The sequence below is a fragment of the Caretta caretta genome, chromosome 3, assembly GCF_965140235.1.
Source record: "Caretta caretta isolate rCarCar2 chromosome 3, rCarCar1.hap1, whole genome shotgun sequence".
Classification (NCBI taxonomy): domain Eukaryota; kingdom Metazoa; phylum Chordata; order Testudines; family Cheloniidae; genus Caretta; species Caretta caretta.
This window is the reverse complement of record NC_134208.1, coordinates 36,217,854-36,236,774: the sequence shown is the minus strand read 5'-3', so window position 1 is coordinate 36,236,774 and position 18,921 is coordinate 36,217,854. Positions and strand designations below refer to the sequence as shown.

The 18,921-nt window shown below is 43.9% G+C and overlaps 1 protein-coding gene across 3 annotated transcripts in view; it reads left to right on the top strand.

Annotated features, from left to right (window-relative positions):
* Positions 1-2,365: 2,365 nt before the first annotated feature.
* DCDC2C (doublecortin domain containing 2C) overlaps positions 2,366-18,921 on the top strand; it is a 114,092-nt gene continuing 97,536 nt past the window's right edge. For all 3 annotated transcript variants that reach the window (XM_075126427.1, XM_048845436.2, XM_048845435.2), the window contains exons 1-2: positions 2,366-3,113; positions 5,760-5,811. In XM_075126427.1, coding sequence (XP_074982528.1) covers positions 2,764-3,113; positions 5,760-5,811 — 402 coding nt within the window. In that variant the 5' untranslated portion in view covers positions 2,366-2,763. The remainder of the gene's footprint in view (positions 3,114-5,759; positions 5,812-18,921) is intronic.

The following is an 18,921-nucleotide window of genomic DNA, read 5'->3' as shown; positions in this document are numbered from 1 at the left end:
GGTAATAGCTTATTTAAAGGTTTCAGAGGAACAGCCGTGTTAGTCTGTATTCGCAAAAAGAAAAGGAGGACTTGTGGCACCTTAGAGACTAACCAATTTATTTGAGCATGAGCTTTCGTGAGCTACAGCTCACTTCATCAGATGTATATCGTGGAATACGTTTCCACGGTATACATCTGATGAAGTGAGCTGTAGCTCACGAAAGCTCATGCTCAAATAAATTGGTTAGTCTCTAAGCTTATTTAAAGTGATCACTCTCCTTACAATAAGAAAAGGAGTACTTGTGCCACCTTAGACACTAACCAATTTATTTGAGCATAAGCTTTCGCGAGCTACAGCTCACTTCATTGGATGCGCATCCGATGAAGTGAGCTATAGCTCACAAAAGCTTATGCTCAAATAAATTGGTTAGTCTCTAAGGTGCCACAAGTACTCCTTTTCTTTTTGCGAATACAGACTAACACGGCTGTTATTCTGAAACCTCTCCTTACAATGTGTATGATAATCAAGTTGGGCCATTTCCAGCAAAAATCCAGGTTTTCTCACCCTCCGCTCCCCCCCTCCAAACTCACTCTCCTGCTGGTAATAGCCCATCCAAAGTGACCACTCTCTTTACAATGTGTAAGTATAATCTCATTTGGAAGGAGAGACTCTCTAACACTCAATACATTTTGAAGTTTTTAAAATCTGCCCCATAATTATGAGATTTTTTTCAACACCATATTTCAAATTTCTGTCTACAAATATTCTGAAAGTTCACTCCTTCACCGTGTCACAGCATGAGAATTTCCCACCAATAAATCTCACACAAGAGAAGCATGACAAAGTCCCTAAGGAGCCTGAAAATAATTCTAAAACTGGTAACAAATAATCACTCACAAACTGAAATGATCTATTTAAAGCAATAGCAATCAAGCTTTTGCAGTTGGAGAACCACAGAAGTGATTGCACTATTTTTTTAAAATTGCTTTTTTCCCTCCCTGGGGACAGCTGCCAGAATGTTGTCAAGCAGTCCTGTGCCACCTTACTCTAATGTGGAACCAATGACTTTAAAATGAGTCTTCTACCGGTTTTTCCTCTTTAACTAGGGGTGTTTTCTCTGACAAAAATTCTACTAGCTTGTTTGTGCGAAAGGGAGTTCTCTGGGATTTTGGAAGGGCTACAACGTAGCAGGAGGGAGCAATGACAGACCTGAATTTAAGGTGACATGATGGGAGAATAGTAAGTAGCAGGAAGGGAAGGAAGAGAGTTTGAGGAAATTTTGTGCTAGGGAGAAAGGAGGAGAGACTGAGGGGATTTCTGCAAAGGGGGTGAAGTGGTTGCAGGTCAAGAGGAAGGAAGGGGATCTGATGGGAGTGGGAGAAAGGGGTGGAGTGATGGCGGGTGGGGAGGAAGGAAGGGGATCCGATGGTGGGTGGGAGATGGGGTGAAGTGACTGGGGCTGGGGAGGGAGGAATGGGATCTGAGTGGGGTGGGAGAAGGGGGTGGAGTGATGGCAGGTGGGGAGGAAAGAAGGGGATCTGATGGTGACTGGGGGAGGAAGGAAGGGGATCTGGGTGGGGTGGGAGAAAGGGGTTAAGGGGGTAGGAAGGAAGGGGATCTGATGGGGGCTGGGGAGAAGTGACTGGGGGAGGGAGGAAGGAAGGGGATCTGATGGGGGCTGGGGAGAGGTGACTGGGGAAGGGAGGAAGAAAGGGGATCTGATGGGGGCTGGGGAGAGGTGACTGGGGGAGGGAGGAAGGGGATTTGAGTGGGGTAGGAGAAGGGGGTTAAGGGGGCAGGAAGGAGGGGGATCTGATGGGGGCTGGGGAGAGGTGACTGGGGGAGGGAGGAAGGGGATTTGAGTGGGGTAGGAGAAGGGAGTTAAGGGGGCAGGAAGGAAGGGGATCTGATGGGGGCCAGGGAGAAGTGACTGGGGGAGGGAGGAAGGAAGGGGATCTGATGGGGGCCGGGGAGAGGTGACTGGGGAAGGGAGGAAGGAAGGGGATCTGATGGGGGCTGGGGAGAGGTGACTGGGGGAGGGAGGAAGGAAGGGGATCTGATGGGGGCCGGGGAGAGGTGACTGGGGGAGGAAGGAAGGGGATCTGAGTGGGGTGGGAGAAGGGGGTTAAAGGGGAAGGAAGGAAGGGGATCTGATGGGTGCCGGGGAGAGGTGACTGGGGGAGGAAGGAAGGGGATCTGATGGGGTAGGAGAAGGGGCTTAAGGGGGCAGGAAGGAGGGGGATCTGATGGGGGCCGGGGAGAGGTGACTGGGGGAGGGAGGAAGGAAGGGGATCTGATGGGGTGGGAGAAGGCGGTGAAGTGGAGGAGGACGGAAGGGGACCCGGCGCGGGGCAGACTCCGCGCGGAGGGATCTGAGTGCCCGCAGAGGAGGTGCGGTGGCCGCGGAGGAAGGAGAGACTGGGCGAGACCAGGACGGGTTTTTCGTCCAGACCCCCCGGCCGCGCTGTCCTGGTGGCGGGCCCCCGCTCGGCAGGTTGCCGGGGAGACCAGTCAGTGCCCCGGGGCCCGGCTTGCCCCCTGCCTGCGGGGATGGGGATCACAATCCCCGCGGGCCACGTCAGCCCAGTGCCGGGAGGGGAGAGGGGCCGGCTCGGGACAGCTGCTGCGATCCGGGGGTGGGGGCCGGGCCGGGCCGCCTGGGGACGCTATGAATTAGGAGGCCTGGGGAGCAGCCCCAGCTGGTGCCTGGTACAGCTCAGGAGGCCGGACAGCGGCTGTGAATAGCCCCCCACCCGTGCCCTGGCTGGGGGCGGGGGGGTTATGGTGTGTGTTAGCCTCACCTGCCCCTCCCAGCCCACCTTCCCCGGGGCCATGGTGCCATCGCCACGCCCCCGGGCCAGCTACAGCCTGACGGGGGTGACCCCGGCCAGCACGGTGCTGGTGTACCGCAACGGGGACCCCTTCTTTTCGGGCAGGAAGTTCGTGATCCACCATCGCTACGTGAAGACTTTCGAGGCGCTGATCGCCCTGCTGAACGAAGGGGTGGAGGTGCCCTTTGGGGTGAGGACCCTGTACACCCCCCAGGAAGGGCACCGCCTCCGCAACCTGTCCGACCTAAAGCAGGGCGGCAAATACGTGGCTGCCGGGCGGGAAAAGTTTAAAAAACTGGAGTAAGTATGAAAAACTGGCTCAACATTTAAATTTTGTACAAATCTTTTATTATTACCATAGTTCCGAGAAACCCTAATAGAGATCGGGGGTCCATTGCGTTAGGTGCTATATAAATGCATAATAGGAGACAGTCCCTGCCCCAAAGAGCTGACAAAACTAATTAGAGAAAACTAACAAAGGGCGAAAGGGCCTGAAACATTGCACAAAGATGTGAGTTACCTACGATTACACAGTAAATCTGTGGCCAAGAGAGGAATGGAATACTGTTTTTCTGAGTCCGACACCACTGCCCTCCATACCCACTGGAATACATTGACAAACCAAAGCCAACAGAAGTGTTTCCAAAAGTTAAAATGGGGAAAAAAATAGCTAATGGAAATAGTTGGCTTTAAACAACTCTACATTTCTCTGCAGGGTTTGCAATAAAAATGTGGCTGCACTGAGAACCTGAAACTGACTGTGGTATCTGGCTGGTGAATCTTGCCCATATGCTCAGGGTTTAGCTGATCGCCATATTTGGGGTCAGAAAGGAATTTTCCTCCAGGGCAGATTGGAAGACGCCCTGGAGGTTTTTCGCCTTCCTCTGTAGCATGGGGCACGGGTCACTTGCTGGAGGATTCTCTGCTCCTTGAAGTCTTTAAACCACGATTTGAGGACTTCAATAGCTCAGACATAGGTGAGAGGTTTTTCGCAAGGGTGGGTGGGTGAAATTCTGTGGCCTGCGTTGTGCAGGAGGTCAGACTAGATGATCATAATGGTCCCTTCTGACCTTAGTATCTATGAATAAATGTGAAACTGGCAACACTGAGTTTTACTTGTCCAAGCTGATAAAAATGCAAAAAGCAAACAAAGTATAAATAGTGAAAAGTAATTTGCCTTTTTAAAATGTGAACTTGTTATGATTAATTCATATAATTACCCATTTCTTTACCCACCTGTAAAGTGTCCCTTCTAGCGAAGACAGTTTCAAAGCAGGTGGTACCAACACTTAGGCCTTCTCTTCACCAGGAACAAAGGTGTGTTTTTTAATAAGTGGTAAAATCCTAGTGAAGACAAGGCAATTTGTAGGTTTAACATGAGTTAATGGGTTAAAGATCAATTTGGTTTAAAGAGAATCTCCACTATTAGTATAAGGACAAAGTTTGGAGTCTACCCCAATGAGGGCAGTGGTACTGACAGCAGCTGGTAAATTACAATAGGAAGGGCCGTCTTGCAGATACTATAGCTTCTAAAATGTTATGCTCTATATTGAGCTTGAATGGAAATGATGGAGTTGTGATTCCAGATGTTCAAACAACTCCACTGCCTCTGCTGTGTCTCCTAGTTTTGCAAAGGAAGAACAGAGTGAAATTAACAAGATTCCAGTCAGCTTCACTGAAAAACTGTAGGCAGCACAAATTTCATGCACCAGCTGTGGTTGCTGCTGCTGGTTGGGGAAACTGGAAATTATTCCTGAGTAGATTTGGGCTGGTTAAATGCTGTAGAAGAAGTGCTCAAGAACATTTATTTGAATTCTGAATTACTGTTTGATCAGATGTGTTTATGGCCTTGATTGTGCTTTTTAAAAAAACATCTGTGAGCATGTTTTTGTTTGCAGAAACTCACAGAGAATAGGTGCAGTTTGTATGAATACCCATATTTGCCTGGGTGTTTGTGCATGAACAAAATTGCATTATTGTTTGTTGTTCCAACAGCAAGTAACTGAAAGGGACATAACTGAGCACTACTGATTATTTTTTCCCTGCATTTTGAATGTGAAACTGAAATTCACATAGTAGTTTTTAACGGAAATCAATTTATATAGTTTCTTATCAAGTCCAAAGATCTGATGTTGACACACTTCTGGCAAGAGTGTAAGATAACTGCTGTTATAGTGCCATTAGTGGGCCCATAAACATTTTTGTTTATTCCAAATAACAGCTGCTTTTTGAACAAAACTTGGCATTGGAGAAGATGACGTAATAACACAAAACAAATCAAAACAAAATACCACAAAACAAATAAAGAACATCATATTTGGAATCCATATGGGATTTTATAACAGTTTTAAAATAGAGTAGTTCAAATTTAGGACCCAATCATACAAGCTGCTGAAGAATCTTCTGGAGAGGTGTTGTGCATTCTCAACTCCGACTCAAGATCATGGAGAGGATCTTTGCAGGATACTCAATAACTCAGCAGTGTTCTTTTGAACTTACAATATCAGCATCTTAAAAAATAAAAAGCATCCAGAGACCCCAAATGAGATTGAAGCTCCATTGTGCTGTGCACTGTATACACACACAGTTCCTGCCCCTTAGAATTTACAATCTAAAATAAATGGACAAGACAGACAAAGTCTGAAAAGACGGGAGTATTATTTCCTCTTTACAGATGGGGAGCGAAGGTCCAGAGGTTAAATGACTTGCCAACAAGTCTGTTGGAGAGCCATGGAATAAATTTAAATATACTGAATCCCAGTCCAGTGCCTAAACCACAAGCCCATCCTCCCAATTTATAAAATATACCAAAACTGACTAAAACCTGCAATATTTTGTCACTAATTAAGGGTGTCACAACTCGGTTAAATGTTTTATGAAATTACTACTCTATTGAAACAGATGAATATATTTTGTCTAATTTTCCTTTTTCTCCCCCTTCTGCAGTTATATTCATATAAGCATAAAAAAACCACAAAGACGACGGAAGGTAGTGGTGGTAAGTATATAACTCTTAACACTACCCTTTTAACATATTGTCAGGACTTAGGTTATTAATTGGCAGTATCTTTGTTTCTTTCATAAGGAAAATTTTGAAGCACAAAAAAAATAAAAAAAGATTGCACTCCAATACTTTCTAATCACTGGACATATCCTTGAAATCTCTCTTGCCACAATTTCTCCAACTCTTAATACCATACAGTTTATATATGTGTTTCTCTAAACAAAGGTTCACTATTGTAATCATTATTGTTTTATATCCAATATTTACATGGTAAGGATTTGTAAACCTATTAAAACTTCCTAAATAAATAAGTAGTTAAAGATTTCATTTGCAATTTTATCGGAAAAGATAATGTACAGTCATGACGCTCATGAAGAACAAGACGTGCCTGAAATTAATTGTCTCAAATTTTAGATTCCTGCACTTACCTTTGAGATACACATCACACTTGCAGGTTGTCATGGCTTTTCTTGTCTGTATCACTATGTTCTCCATTACCTGTAGACTGCCTCAAAGAACAAATTTTATGAATTTTTACCAAACAGACAGTAATTATTGCACCTTCTCTTTTTTTATAGGCTGTGCACCTAATAGTATTTGAAAGTGTTAATTTCAGGTGACATTGATTGATAACAGTGCTTTATAAATAATGTAAGCAATCTATAGCTAGAATTTAAGGGATATTAATTTCTGTTACAAAAATAACCCATAAACATAGGGTTAAGGATTTGCATCCAAAGATGAAAATAAAAAGGCTTAACCCATATCCATATTACATTTTTATTTAACATGGATATGGTTACTCAGGAAGACCAGGGCTACTCAGGAAGGCTTGGAAGGTTTGAAGGCTACTCTGGAAGACCAGGGCTTCAAAAAGCCTGCTCCTAGTGACCAGAAGAGCTAGCAAACAGAAGCGACTAATAGGGCAGTTTTGCAAAGGAGTTTACAGGGGGAGCGTGAGAGAGGGCTAGATACACTTAACATTTCTTAAACGTCTTTAAACTTAAGCCAAAAAACACCCCCCGATAAAAACAAAACAACAACAAAGGAACGAGCTTCAGGAATAAAAAGAGAATGAAGGCAGAAGTCCAGCAACAGAGTGGGGGCTACCCAGTTTATTGCACCCAATGCAGCATGTATGATTACCTACCCTATGGGCAAGTGGCCTATGTGTGCATTCAGTGCAAGGAGCTCCTGGCACTCAGAGACCGTGTACGGGCTTTGGAGACCAGGGTGGCTGAGCTGGAGGAGCTAAGGAAGACAGAGAGGTACATAGATGAGACTTCGGGACACAGTAGAACGGTCCCACTCTTGGTATGACAGCTTCTGTGCTGTTGAGGAGATTGAAAGTCTCAGGGAAAGAGAACATCCAACTGAAGCAGAGGGAAACGATTCCATAGTTGGGACCCTCCTTCCAGATGATGTTGTGGTATCCTCTTGCACTGAGGGTACCTCTCCGGGGGAGGGAACTCCAGTTATTAGGAAGAGACAGGTATTAGTAATGGATGATTCGATCATTAGAAACATAGCTGAGTTTGCGATGACCGGGAGAACCGCATCGTGACTTGCCTGCCTGGTGCAAAGGTTGTGGATCTCTCGAGACATCTAGATAGACTTACGTGTAGTGCTGGGGAGGAACCGGTGGTTGTGGTACATGTAGGTACCATTGACATAGGAAGGATAGGAGAAAAATCCTGGAGGCCAAATAAGAGATTGAAGTCCAGGACCTCCATGGTAACGTTCTCTGAAATGCTTCCAGTTCCATGTGCAGGGCCAGTTAGAAAGGCAGAACTGCAGGGTCTCAATGCGTGGATGAGATGATAGTGTAGGGAAGAGGGTTTTAGATTTATTAGGAACTGGGGAAACTTTTGGGAAAGGGGGAGCCTATACAGGAAGGATGGACTCCACGTAAACCAAAATGGAACCAGATTGTTGGCACATAAAATTAAAAAGGTCGTAGAGCAGTTTTTAAACTAAGGGCTGGGGGAAAGCCGACAGGTGAGGAAGAGCATGTGGTTCGGACAGAGACATCCCTTAGGGGAGGATCTACTAATGGAGATTCTCTACATCCTAGTAAAGAGAAGAGAAGATGATAAAATACAGGTAGGATCTGATGAGAAACAATCAAATGAAAAAAAGTCTCATTCAGTTACATCATGTAATGTGAGACAGCTAAAAAGTGAAAGGTTTTTAAAGTGCTTATATACCAATGCTAGAAGTCTAAATAATAAGATGGGTGAAGTAGAGTGCCTCATATTAAATGAGGATATTGATATAACCGGCATCACAGAAACTTGGTGGAATGAGGATAATCAATGGGACACAGCAATACCAAGGTACAAAATATATCTGAAGGACAGAACAGGTTGTGCTGGTGGGGGAGTGGCACTATATGTGAAAGAAAGCATAGAATCAAATGAAGTAAAAATCTTAAATGAACCAAACTGTATCATAGAATCTCTATGGATAGTAATTTCATGCTTGAATAATAAGAATATAGCAGTCGGGATATATTACAGACCACCTGACCAGGATGGTGATAGTGGCTGTGAAATGCTCAGGGAGATTAGAGAGGCTATTAAAATTAAAAACTCAATAATAATGGGGGATTTCAATTATATTGACCTCAGGACAGGATGCAGAGATAAAGTTTCTTTACACCTTAAATGACTGCTTCTTGGAGCAGCTAGTCCCGGCAGGGAAAAACACCATAGTGGCTCAACACTGTAGCATTTAATTTCAGAAAGGGAAACTACACAAAAATGAGGAGGTTAGTTAAACAGAAATTAAAAGGTACAGCACCAAAAATAAAATCTCTGCAAGCTGCATGGAAACTTTTTAAAGACACCACAATAGAGGCTGTTCAACATAAATATATAACCCAAATTAAAAAACATAGTAAGAGAACCAAAAAAGAGCCCCCATAGCTAAACAACAAAGTAAGAGAAGCAGTGTGAGGCAAAAAGGCATCCTTTAAAAAGTGGAAGTTAAATCCTAATGAGGAAAATAGAAAGAAACATAAACTCTGGTAAATGAAGTGTAAAAATATAATTAGGAAGGCCAAAATAGAATTTGAAGAACAGCTAGCCAAAGACTCAAAAAGTAATAGCAAATTTTTTTTAAGTACATCAGAAGCAGGAAGCCTGCTAAACAACCAGTGGGGCCAGTGGACTATAGAGATGCTAAAGGAGCACTCAAGGATGATAAGGCCATTGCGGAGAAACGGAATGAATTCTTTGCATCGGTCTTCATAGCTGAGAATGTGAGGGAGATTCCCAAGCCTGAACCGTTCTTTTTAGGTGACAAATCTGAGGAAATGTCCCAGATTGAGGTGTCATTAAAGGAGGTTTTTGGAACAAACTTGCTAAACTAAACAGTAATAAGTCACCAGGACCAGATGGTATTCACCCAAGAGTTCTGAAGGAATTCAAATGTGAAATTACAGAACTACTAACTCTAGTCTGTAACCTATCATTTAAATCAGCTTCTGTACCAGATGACTGGAGGATAGCTAATGTGATGCCAATTTTTAAAAAGGGCTCTGGAGGTGACCCTGGCAATTACAGGCCAGTAAGCCAGTCTTCAGTACCAGGCAACCTGATTGAAACTATAGTAAAGAACAAAATTGTCAGACACCTAGATGAACATAATTTGTTGGGGAAGAGTCAACATGACTGGTGTGGAGAAATTAAATAAGGAAGTGTTATTTACTCCTTCTCATTACACAAGAAGTAGGGTCACCAAATGAAATTAATAGGCAGCAGGTTTAAAACAAACAAAAGAAGTATTTTTTCACATGAAGCACAGCCAACCTGTGGAACTCCTTGCCAGAGGATGTTGCGAAGGTCAAAAATGTAACAAGTTTAAAAAAAGAACTAGATAAATTCATGGAGGATAGGTCCATCAATGGCTATTACCAGGACGGGAAAGGATTGTGTCCCTAGACTCTGTTTGCCAGAAGCTGGAAATTGGTGACAAGGAATGGATCATTTGATGATTACCTGTTCTGTTCATTCCCTCTGGGGCACCTGGCATTGGCCACTGTCGGAAGACCAGATACTGGGCTAGATGGACCTTTGGTCTGAGCCAGTATGGCCATTTCTATGTTCTTATGTTATGTTTTCTTTACCTTGCACCTTCCATGGAAGTGAGACAGAAATGAGAATTGAAGACTAGAAAAATTAAAGGAGAGATTATGCAAAACTATTAAAGGGTGATTTCGATTTCAAATCTGTAAACTTGTACGTGACAAATCCTTCGTCTCTACCCACTATTTATTTATTACCCCTTTAAAAAGGGGAGTTGGAAATACAACCGCTGCCATTTCATGTCTTCATCGTTTGGTGGGCCAAGTAGGCTTAGTACTCATTTTGCAAACACATGCAGACCTGTTTCCTGTATCTTGTATTTTGAATTTTTCATGCTACTGTATTTTGCATTATGGGCTCTGGTATTGCACGCAGTGCATAGCGTGGTAGCATGCTAAATTCAGACACAATAGGGCAAGTGGTGTTAACTCAAACGGACACATGAATCCCCACCTCCTGGACCTCTTAGCCCTCTCTTCTCCAAAAATAGTTGCCACAGTTGGATCTGTGGCTAATTTCTTTTGGGCCATGGATCCCTGACAGCCAGGATACAGATGCAGAGATCCAGGGGATCTGTGATTAATTTGCCAGTGCTTGGAGTCTTTAGAGTCTTCTAGGAAATTTCTCTTAATCCTTGGATGCCATTCGAAACATGGTGAGAAAGGAATACTCAAAGGAGAAAGTGGCAAGATCAAGACCATTGTCACAGAGTTTTTTCAAGGTACACGTAACTTCTGGTCACATGCAAAGAAATGCCGGGACATCTCTAGCTTTAGAAAGTGTACTTACCTCGACTTCGACTAAAAATTTCAAAAGTCCAATCCACAGACAAATTAGTTGGTCTGGTGTATTTTAAGTCTCTCTTCACCTCTTCAGTCCCTTCATCACCTTCTCAACAGCATTCCAGATCATCCTAATGTTCTAAACTCCTCAACATGCTGCTTAGCTCAGAATCAGAACCTGCACGAGCCTAGCAAGGTCTACATCACGCAGAGCCCAGTTTTGTCACTTGGTGTGTAAGTGAGGGAGCCCAGTACTTCACTGGGGCTGTTAAATTTGCATGTAGGTTTCGATTTAGATTGTAAGACTTTTTGGATGATGGGGATTACATCTTTCTTTTTCATTTTATGTAGTACTGAGCCCACTGTCTGCGCTCAACAAATACTTACAGGAGGAGCTGATATAAAGTTTGCCCAACATTTTGAATTATAAAGGATTCTTGCAACCTTTTCTTTGAGAATTGTTAACACTTACCAGTACTATGTTGTATGTAGAGGGTTGGAGAAAAAAGCCAGTTTGGGTTCCCTTCATGACACTCCCGGACCCAGCACATGGCCCCAACAGCCCACAGAATTTCAGGGTTGAAAGGACCTCAGGAGGTCATCTAGTCCAACCCCCTGCTCAAAGCAGAACCAATCCCCAATTTTTGGCCCAGATCCCTAAATGGCCCCCTCAAGGATTGAGCTCACAACCGTGGGTTTAGCGGGCTAATGGTCAAACCACTGAGCTATCTCTCCCCCCATCACCCTGTCCTGTGGGTACCACATGGGCAAGGAGACTCATGAGGTGGGAAAGCAGGAGAGCTAGGCTGCATATTGCCCCAGCAACCCATCCTTTCAACTCTGGGATAAGAGGCTTCCCCTGCTGCTAGCTTATGTAGTTGGTTCTGTAGGTTGGTTGGTTTGTTTGTTTGTTTGAAGTGGTAGTTGTCTCTCCTGAAGCCTCAGGGTTCAAACAGTACTTGGAGGTTGGTACCTTGAACAGGAGGGGATTAAAAAGTGGAAAAAAATCACTGCACAAGTAGTTAACATGTGCTCTACCTTGGGCTGTAATGGCACTCATTGAGGCGGAAGGAGAGGGGGGAAGGGAAGGCTAAATATGACACATGATAACAAGAAATTTGTGGTTTCTTACACATGGCCACTGCATCCCTTTAATATTGTTTGTTAAAAGTCCTCTGGGAGAATCTGTGCTATACATGTTTATCATTAAGGTTAAGAATCCATCACAGGTATTTTTAGTAAAAGTCAGGGACAGGTTGTGGGCAATAACCAAAAATTTATGGAAGCCCATGACTAGTCCCTGACTTTTACTAAAAATACCCTTGGGGAGAATAACAGTTGAGCACAGCTGGGAAGCTGACCTCCGGCAGCTGCTCCATACCCGCTGCTGCTCCTGCAGCCCTAGGGGGGCTGACCCAACCCCAGCTGCTACTTCAGCCCTGGGCTGTTTCTCCAGTGGCCAGGGGATTGCTACTACAAAGGTCAGCCTGCTCGCCAGCTGCTCCGGCAGCCCCAGGGCTGACTGCTGCTCCGGCCGCCCTGGAGACTGCTGCTCAGGCAGGTCGGGCCTGGCTGCTGACCAGCTGCTGTAGCCCCTCTGCCGCTCTGCTGCTGCTCCAGCCCCAGGAAGGCTGACCCAGTCCCGGGTGCTGCTTTAGCCCTGGGGCTGCTGTTTCAGTGGCCCTGGGGCTGACAGTTGCTCCAGCCCTGCCACTGTGGAAGAAGTCCCGGAAAGTCACAGAATCTGTGATCTCTGTGACAGAATCATACCCTTATATATCATCAGAGGCTTTTCTGTGTTGCCAGTCGCTTTCATACCTAAGCCCAGGATCCTTGACTGGAAAAACTGTCTGTGCCACTCCTGCTTTTGGTACTTTGCCAGCAGCACTAGTGAGCGTGGTAAGGTAGAACTGATGCAATTCTACTTTGGTTTTGATTTTTACTTCTGCTAGGTCCTCAGTACTGAACATATGCTACTGTCAGGGAAGAGGAGGAAGGGGGAGGGAAAGGCTAGCATTCCCAGTGGCAGAGTAGGATCATTCATGTGCAGCTCTGGCATAGTGTGCCTCGCTATGGTACAGCTGGCGAAGTAGTGAAACTGAGTAGGATAATGTCAATTATTGCTTTTTGGTGCCATGGAGAAAAGTAATAAAAATACAACAAACAGTTGCTCTTACTCCTGTAGGAACTGAAACACCTTAGTTCAAATTAAACTGATGAATTATCTGAATCGTGCTTCTGACCTAGTTTTTAACAGTTAATCTAAACTGCTACATTTTCTGTATTCTCTGTTTGTCACCCATTATGCTTTGCAAAATGTCTCCTAGTTTATAGTGTTTTCTGAAAGTGAAACCACTGTTCAAGCTCCCTAAGGAATAGTTGTTCATTGAAATTCCATATACAGATTATGGGCCCTGTGAAGGTATAAGGGTTATTATTTGACTGAGGTTAGAGGCCAGCAGTGGGTTGACTGGCTGATTAGCCCCTCCTGCTGCACCTGCAGGAATAGACCTGCAGCTTAACTTGCTGATCCTCATAAAAAGAGTAGCAGGAAACGGAAAGGAGGAACTGCAGTACCTACTAGAGGCTGGAGCAACTGCTGGGAAGAACTGCTCCTGGAAGCAAAAATGGACAGAAAGGAGACTGGGGAAATCCTGTTATCAAAAGCTCTGAGGTAAGAGCCAGGATCTTTGGACTGAGGAACTACAGGGGGTGAGGGACAGACTTTGGGAAGTTTTGATCTTGTTTGTTGAGGAGACTTGAAATAAAAGCAAAAAGGAAACCACAAAAACTGACCCTGCTGGAAATTGCCTTCCCTGGACGCAGTGAGAAGATTCCAGGTAGAATTCCACCAGGGAGTTCACTGGCTCAGAAAGAGCAAGCTGGGGTGCAGCCAGAAGAAGGAGTTATAAGACAGGCTCCAATCTCTTACATATAGTACCTGTAGATCTGAACCCCTTCCATAAAGAAGGGCCGTGGAGGAGATACTCCAGATGATTGTGAATCAAGAGCAGGTGGAAAATGAAAGGAACCACCAGTCCCAGAAGGTACTCCTGGCCTCTCAGCAATGTTTGCAGGAAGCCCAGCTATCTGAGCTTGAGTGGAACAGACTGTTCCAAGTAGATATGGCCTGCTTAATCTCATAGCAGCTGAGGTGAGACAGAAACAGCCATGGAGGGATGGATCTGCCCCAGAGTTTCACCCAGTCTCACCTTGACCAAGATGGGCAGCACCTGATGACCCAGAGACCTACCTGACCTACCTTCGAGTGGGCTGGGAGAAGAGTTCCTGGGCAGCGTAACTGGTCCCATAACTCACTGGTGAGGCCCAAGCAGTGTATTGATCACCGAGTGTGGATGAAGCACAATCCTCTGCAATGCAAAAGGCTGCCATCATGGACTGCCCTGGTCTCTCTACAGAAGCTTATTGGAAGATATTTTGGTTGGAGACATTCCTTAATGGGGCATACCCCTGGGCAGTAGGTCAGTGGCTCTGGGACTACCCAATAACTAAACCCAGAGGCCGAGACTATGGTGGAACTTATTGACAATATTGGCCTAGAACAGTGTTTCCCAAACCTGGGACACCGCTTGTTCAGGGAAAGCCTCTGGTGGGTCAGGCCGGTTTGTTTACCTGCCGATTCCACAGGTTCGACCGGCTCCCACTGGCCGCGGTTCGCTGCTGCAGGCCAATGGGGGCTGCGGGAAGTGGCGGCCTGTACGTCCCTTGGTCCGTGATGCTTTCTGCAGCCCCACTGGCCTGCAGCAGCGAACTGCGGCCACTGGGAGCTGCGATCGGCCGAACCTGCGGATGCGGCAGGTAAACAAACCGGCCGGGCCCGCCAGGGGCTTTCCCTGCACAAGCAGCGTCCCAAGTCTGGGAAACACTGGCCTAGAACAATACCTACACATATGCTGGTACAAGCCTGGGTTCGACGGTTTTGGCCCGCATCCATGGCAGAGGTGGTCGAGACAACTGAGAGATTTCTGGAGGTTGAATTACCTGCAGATGGGAAGGCCAGACTCTCAGTCAGCTAGCCACACTTAGAAAGGCAGCGAGAGATGATAACCTACCAACCCAGCGAGAATCTACCAAAATTTTACCCCACCCATGGGACCCTACACCCAGGGGCTCCAAAGTCCCAGGCTTTCAAGGAACCACCATTGCCCTCCTGTGAATGGCTCTGGTATGTTACTGCTGCAGGCAACCTGGGCTCATCCAACAGGGAATGACTCATGATGGACTGTGCCAGTATAATAAAGGGGATAGAGCCAGGGAATTCCAGTTGGGTGACCAAGTGCTCCCACTTCTTCCCAGGTCAGAGAGTGGCTTAGGGACAGACTTGGGGAAGTTTTGATCTTGTTTGTTGAGGAGACTTGAAATAAAAGGAAAAAGAAACCACAACAACTGATCATGCTGAAAACTACTTTCCCTGGACTCGACGAGACAGTTCCGGCAGAGTTCACCCAGGGAAGGCACTGGGTCAGCAAGAGCAAGCCAGGGTCCAGCTGGAAGAGGGTACTATAAGACAGGCCCCAATCTCTTACAGGCCTAGTCCACAAAACCTTTGCATGAGTGGTCCTTACTCATGTGAGTAGTCCCATTGTGTTTGCAGGAGTGATTCCTTCATGATTTCTGGTTTAGGGCTTTGCCCTTAAGGTAATGGCTAACCCAGAAATGATTGTTGGACTCAGTGTTATAAGTTGAGCCCCATGACATTGTTTTATAATTTTTCATTTTAGTTTTTGGGAATTATTTGTTTCATTTTATCCATTAAAACCATTTTATTATATTTATGTGAATAAAATAACTCAAATGACCGTACATAAATAAAACTAGTGTATAAATCCATATTTATGTGTACTACATCATTTTATTAAGCACTGTTTATTATTCCATGCCTTCAGACCTCACCAACCCCATCGCAGTCAGTCACCCCAAAATACTCTGGACAGCTCCTTAACACCAGCCATAGCACTTCCCCAAAATAATTCCTGGAGCATATCTTTTAGAAAAAACATCCAGTCTTGATTTAAAAATTGCCCGGGATGGAGAATCCACCATAACTCTTAGTAAATTGTTCCAATGGCATTACCTTCACTAATAAAATTTTACACCTTATTTCCAGTCTGAATTTGTCTAGCTTCAACTTCTAGTCATTGGATTGTGTTATAACTTTGTCTGCTAGATTGAAGAGCGTATTATCAAATATTTGTTCCTCATGTAGGTACTTGAAGAGTGTAAATTGGATTGTGTTATAACTTTGTCTGCTAGATTGAAGAGCGTATTATCAAATATTTGTTCCTCATGTAGGTACTTGAAGAGTGTAATCAAGTCACACCTTGACCTTTTCTTTGTTTAAGCTAAATAGCTTGAGTTTATCACTATAAGGCATATTTTCTAATCCTTTAATCATTTTTGTGGCTCTTCTCTGTACCCTCTCCAATTTGTCAACATCTTTCTTGAATTGGACACAGTATTTCAGCAGGGGTCACATTAGTGCCATATACAGATGTAAAATAATCTCTCTACTCCTACTCAAGATTCCCCTGTTTTATGCATTCAAGGATTGCCTTTGTCCTTTTGGCACAGTGTTGCACTGGGATTTTATGTTCACCTGATTATCCAGCGTGACCCCCAAGTCTTTTTCCGAGTCACTGCTTCCCAGGTTAGAGTTCCCCATCATGTAAGTATGGCCAGCATTCATTGTTCCTAGATGTATATCTTTACATTTGGCCATATTAAAAACACTTTATTTTTTGCTTGCACCCATCTTACCAAATGATCCAGATCTCTCTGTATTAGTGACCTGTCCTCTTCATTATTTACCATTCCCCCAATTTTTATGTAATCTGCAAACTTTATCAGTGATGATTTTTATGTTCTCTTCCAGGCCATTGATAAAAATGTTAAATAGCATAGGGCCAAGAAGTGATCCTTGCTGGACCTCATTAGAAACATACCCATTTCAAGATTCCCTGCTTACAGTTACATTTTGAGACTTCTCTATTAGCCATCTTTTAACGAGTTCAATGTGTGCCGCATTCATTTTGTATTGTTCTAGTTTTTTAATCAAAATGTCATGTGGTACCAAGTGAGATGCCTTAAAGATGTCAAAATATATTACATTAACGCTATTACCTTTATCAACCAAACTTGTAAAGTAATAAAGAAAAAAATTCAAATTACTTTGACAGGGTCTATTTTCTATAAACCCATCTTGATTGGCATTCATTGTATTACCTTTCTTTAATTCTTTATTAATCTTTCCATTATTTTACCAGAAATTGCTGCAGGCTGATAGACCTATAGTTATCCGGGTCATCTCACTTATCCTTTTAAAATATTGGCACAACCGTTATACCAATGTTGTTAAACTGATACAGTTATACTGGTGGTATCCCCAGGTGGACATACTTATCTCAGAATAAGAGTGTGGGTTTTTTGGTTGAGCTTAAACCCCTTCCAAAGTGACACAAGCTAAACTGAAAAAAGGCACTTTCATACTCGAGTGTCCATCTAGGGAGTTATTCTGTTGTAACTATATTGGTTTAAATTCACACCTTAGCTTATAACTTTGTTGTGTAGATGAGCATTTCTGGGCCTCAGTTGTCCTTCTCTAAAATGCTGTAGTAGCGCTTCCCTGTCTTGCTGGGATTTTGGGAACATAAACACATTAAAGACTATGAAGGTGTCAAGATACTTTGGTAATGGGTGCCATAAAAGTACCTAAAATGGATAGTGGGAGTAATGGTAGTAAACACTGTACCTGGTAATAAGAGTTGGCAAGATGAGGACTATTGTTTGTGTATTATTACAACACAAGCAACAAAACATGCTTGATGTTTCTCAGTGTTTTACTTGAAAAACTTCAAAATTGAGTACAGTCCATTATTGGCAATATCTTAAGGGGAAAGGGCACACTTGTGAATCCTACTGCACTAAATTAAATGTTAATAGATGAGGAGTGGTCACAGGTGGTTCCTGATGTGTTATAAAACAGTTAACCGAGAACATTGACTGGAAGTCTGTTTTCATATTGTCAAGGTTCCTTCCCCACTCTGAACACTAGGGTACAAATGTGGGGACCTGCATGAAAAACCTCCTAAGCTTATCTTTACCAGCTTAGGTCAAAACTTCCCCAAGGTACAAAGTATTCCACCCTTTGTCCTTGGATTGGCCGCTACCACCACCAAACAAATATTGGTTACTGGGGAAGAGCTGTTTGGAAACGTCTTTCCCCCCAAAATACTTCCCAAAACCTTGCACCCCACTTCCTAGACAAGGTTTGGTAAAAAGCCTCACCAATTTGCCTAGGTGACTACAGACCCAGACCCTTGGATCTTAAGAACAATGAACAATCCTCCCAACACTTGCACCCCCCCCTTTCCTGGGAAATGTTGGATAAAAAGCCGCACCAATTTGCATAGGTGACCACAGACCCAAACCATTGGATCTGAGAACAATGAAAAAGCATTCAGTTTTCTTACAAGAAGACTTTTAATAGAAATAGAAGTAAATAGAAGTAAAGAAATCACCTCTGTAAAATCAGGATGGTAGATACCTTACAGGGTAATTAGATTCAAAACATAGAGAATCCCTCTAGGCAAAAACTTAAGTTACAAAAAAGATACACAGACAGAAATAGTTATTCTATTCAGCACAGTTCTTTTCTCAGCCATTTAAAGAAATCATAATCTAACACGTACCTAGCTAGATTACTTACTAAAAGTTCTAAGACTCCATTCCTGGTCTATCCCTGGCAGAAAAACAGCATATAGACAGACAGACCAGACCCTTTGTTTCTCTCCCTCCTCCCAGCTTTTGAAAGTATCTTGTCTCCTCATTGGTCATTTTGGTCAGGTGCCAGCGAGGTTACCTTTAGCTTCTTAACCCTTTACAGGTGAGAGGAGTTTTTCCTCTGGCCAAGAGGGATTTCAAAGGGGTTTACCCTTCCCCTTATATTTATGACACATATTTTGACACAATCATACAGAAGATCGTTCCATAGTTTTATTGCTCAGTGATATTAGTAAATACACACCCACATAGGCAATCCTCAAAGCATAAGTAAATATACTGTTATGGTCTGCATATTGAATCAGTTTTTGTCTTTTTTGTCTTTTCACTAACCTTTGGAAGAGAAGAGCCAACTTCTGCAATGGTTTATAGCCCCTGCAAAGTAATTAATTGCATTGGGATTGCGTAGGTTATAAATAAGGCTAAGATTTAGT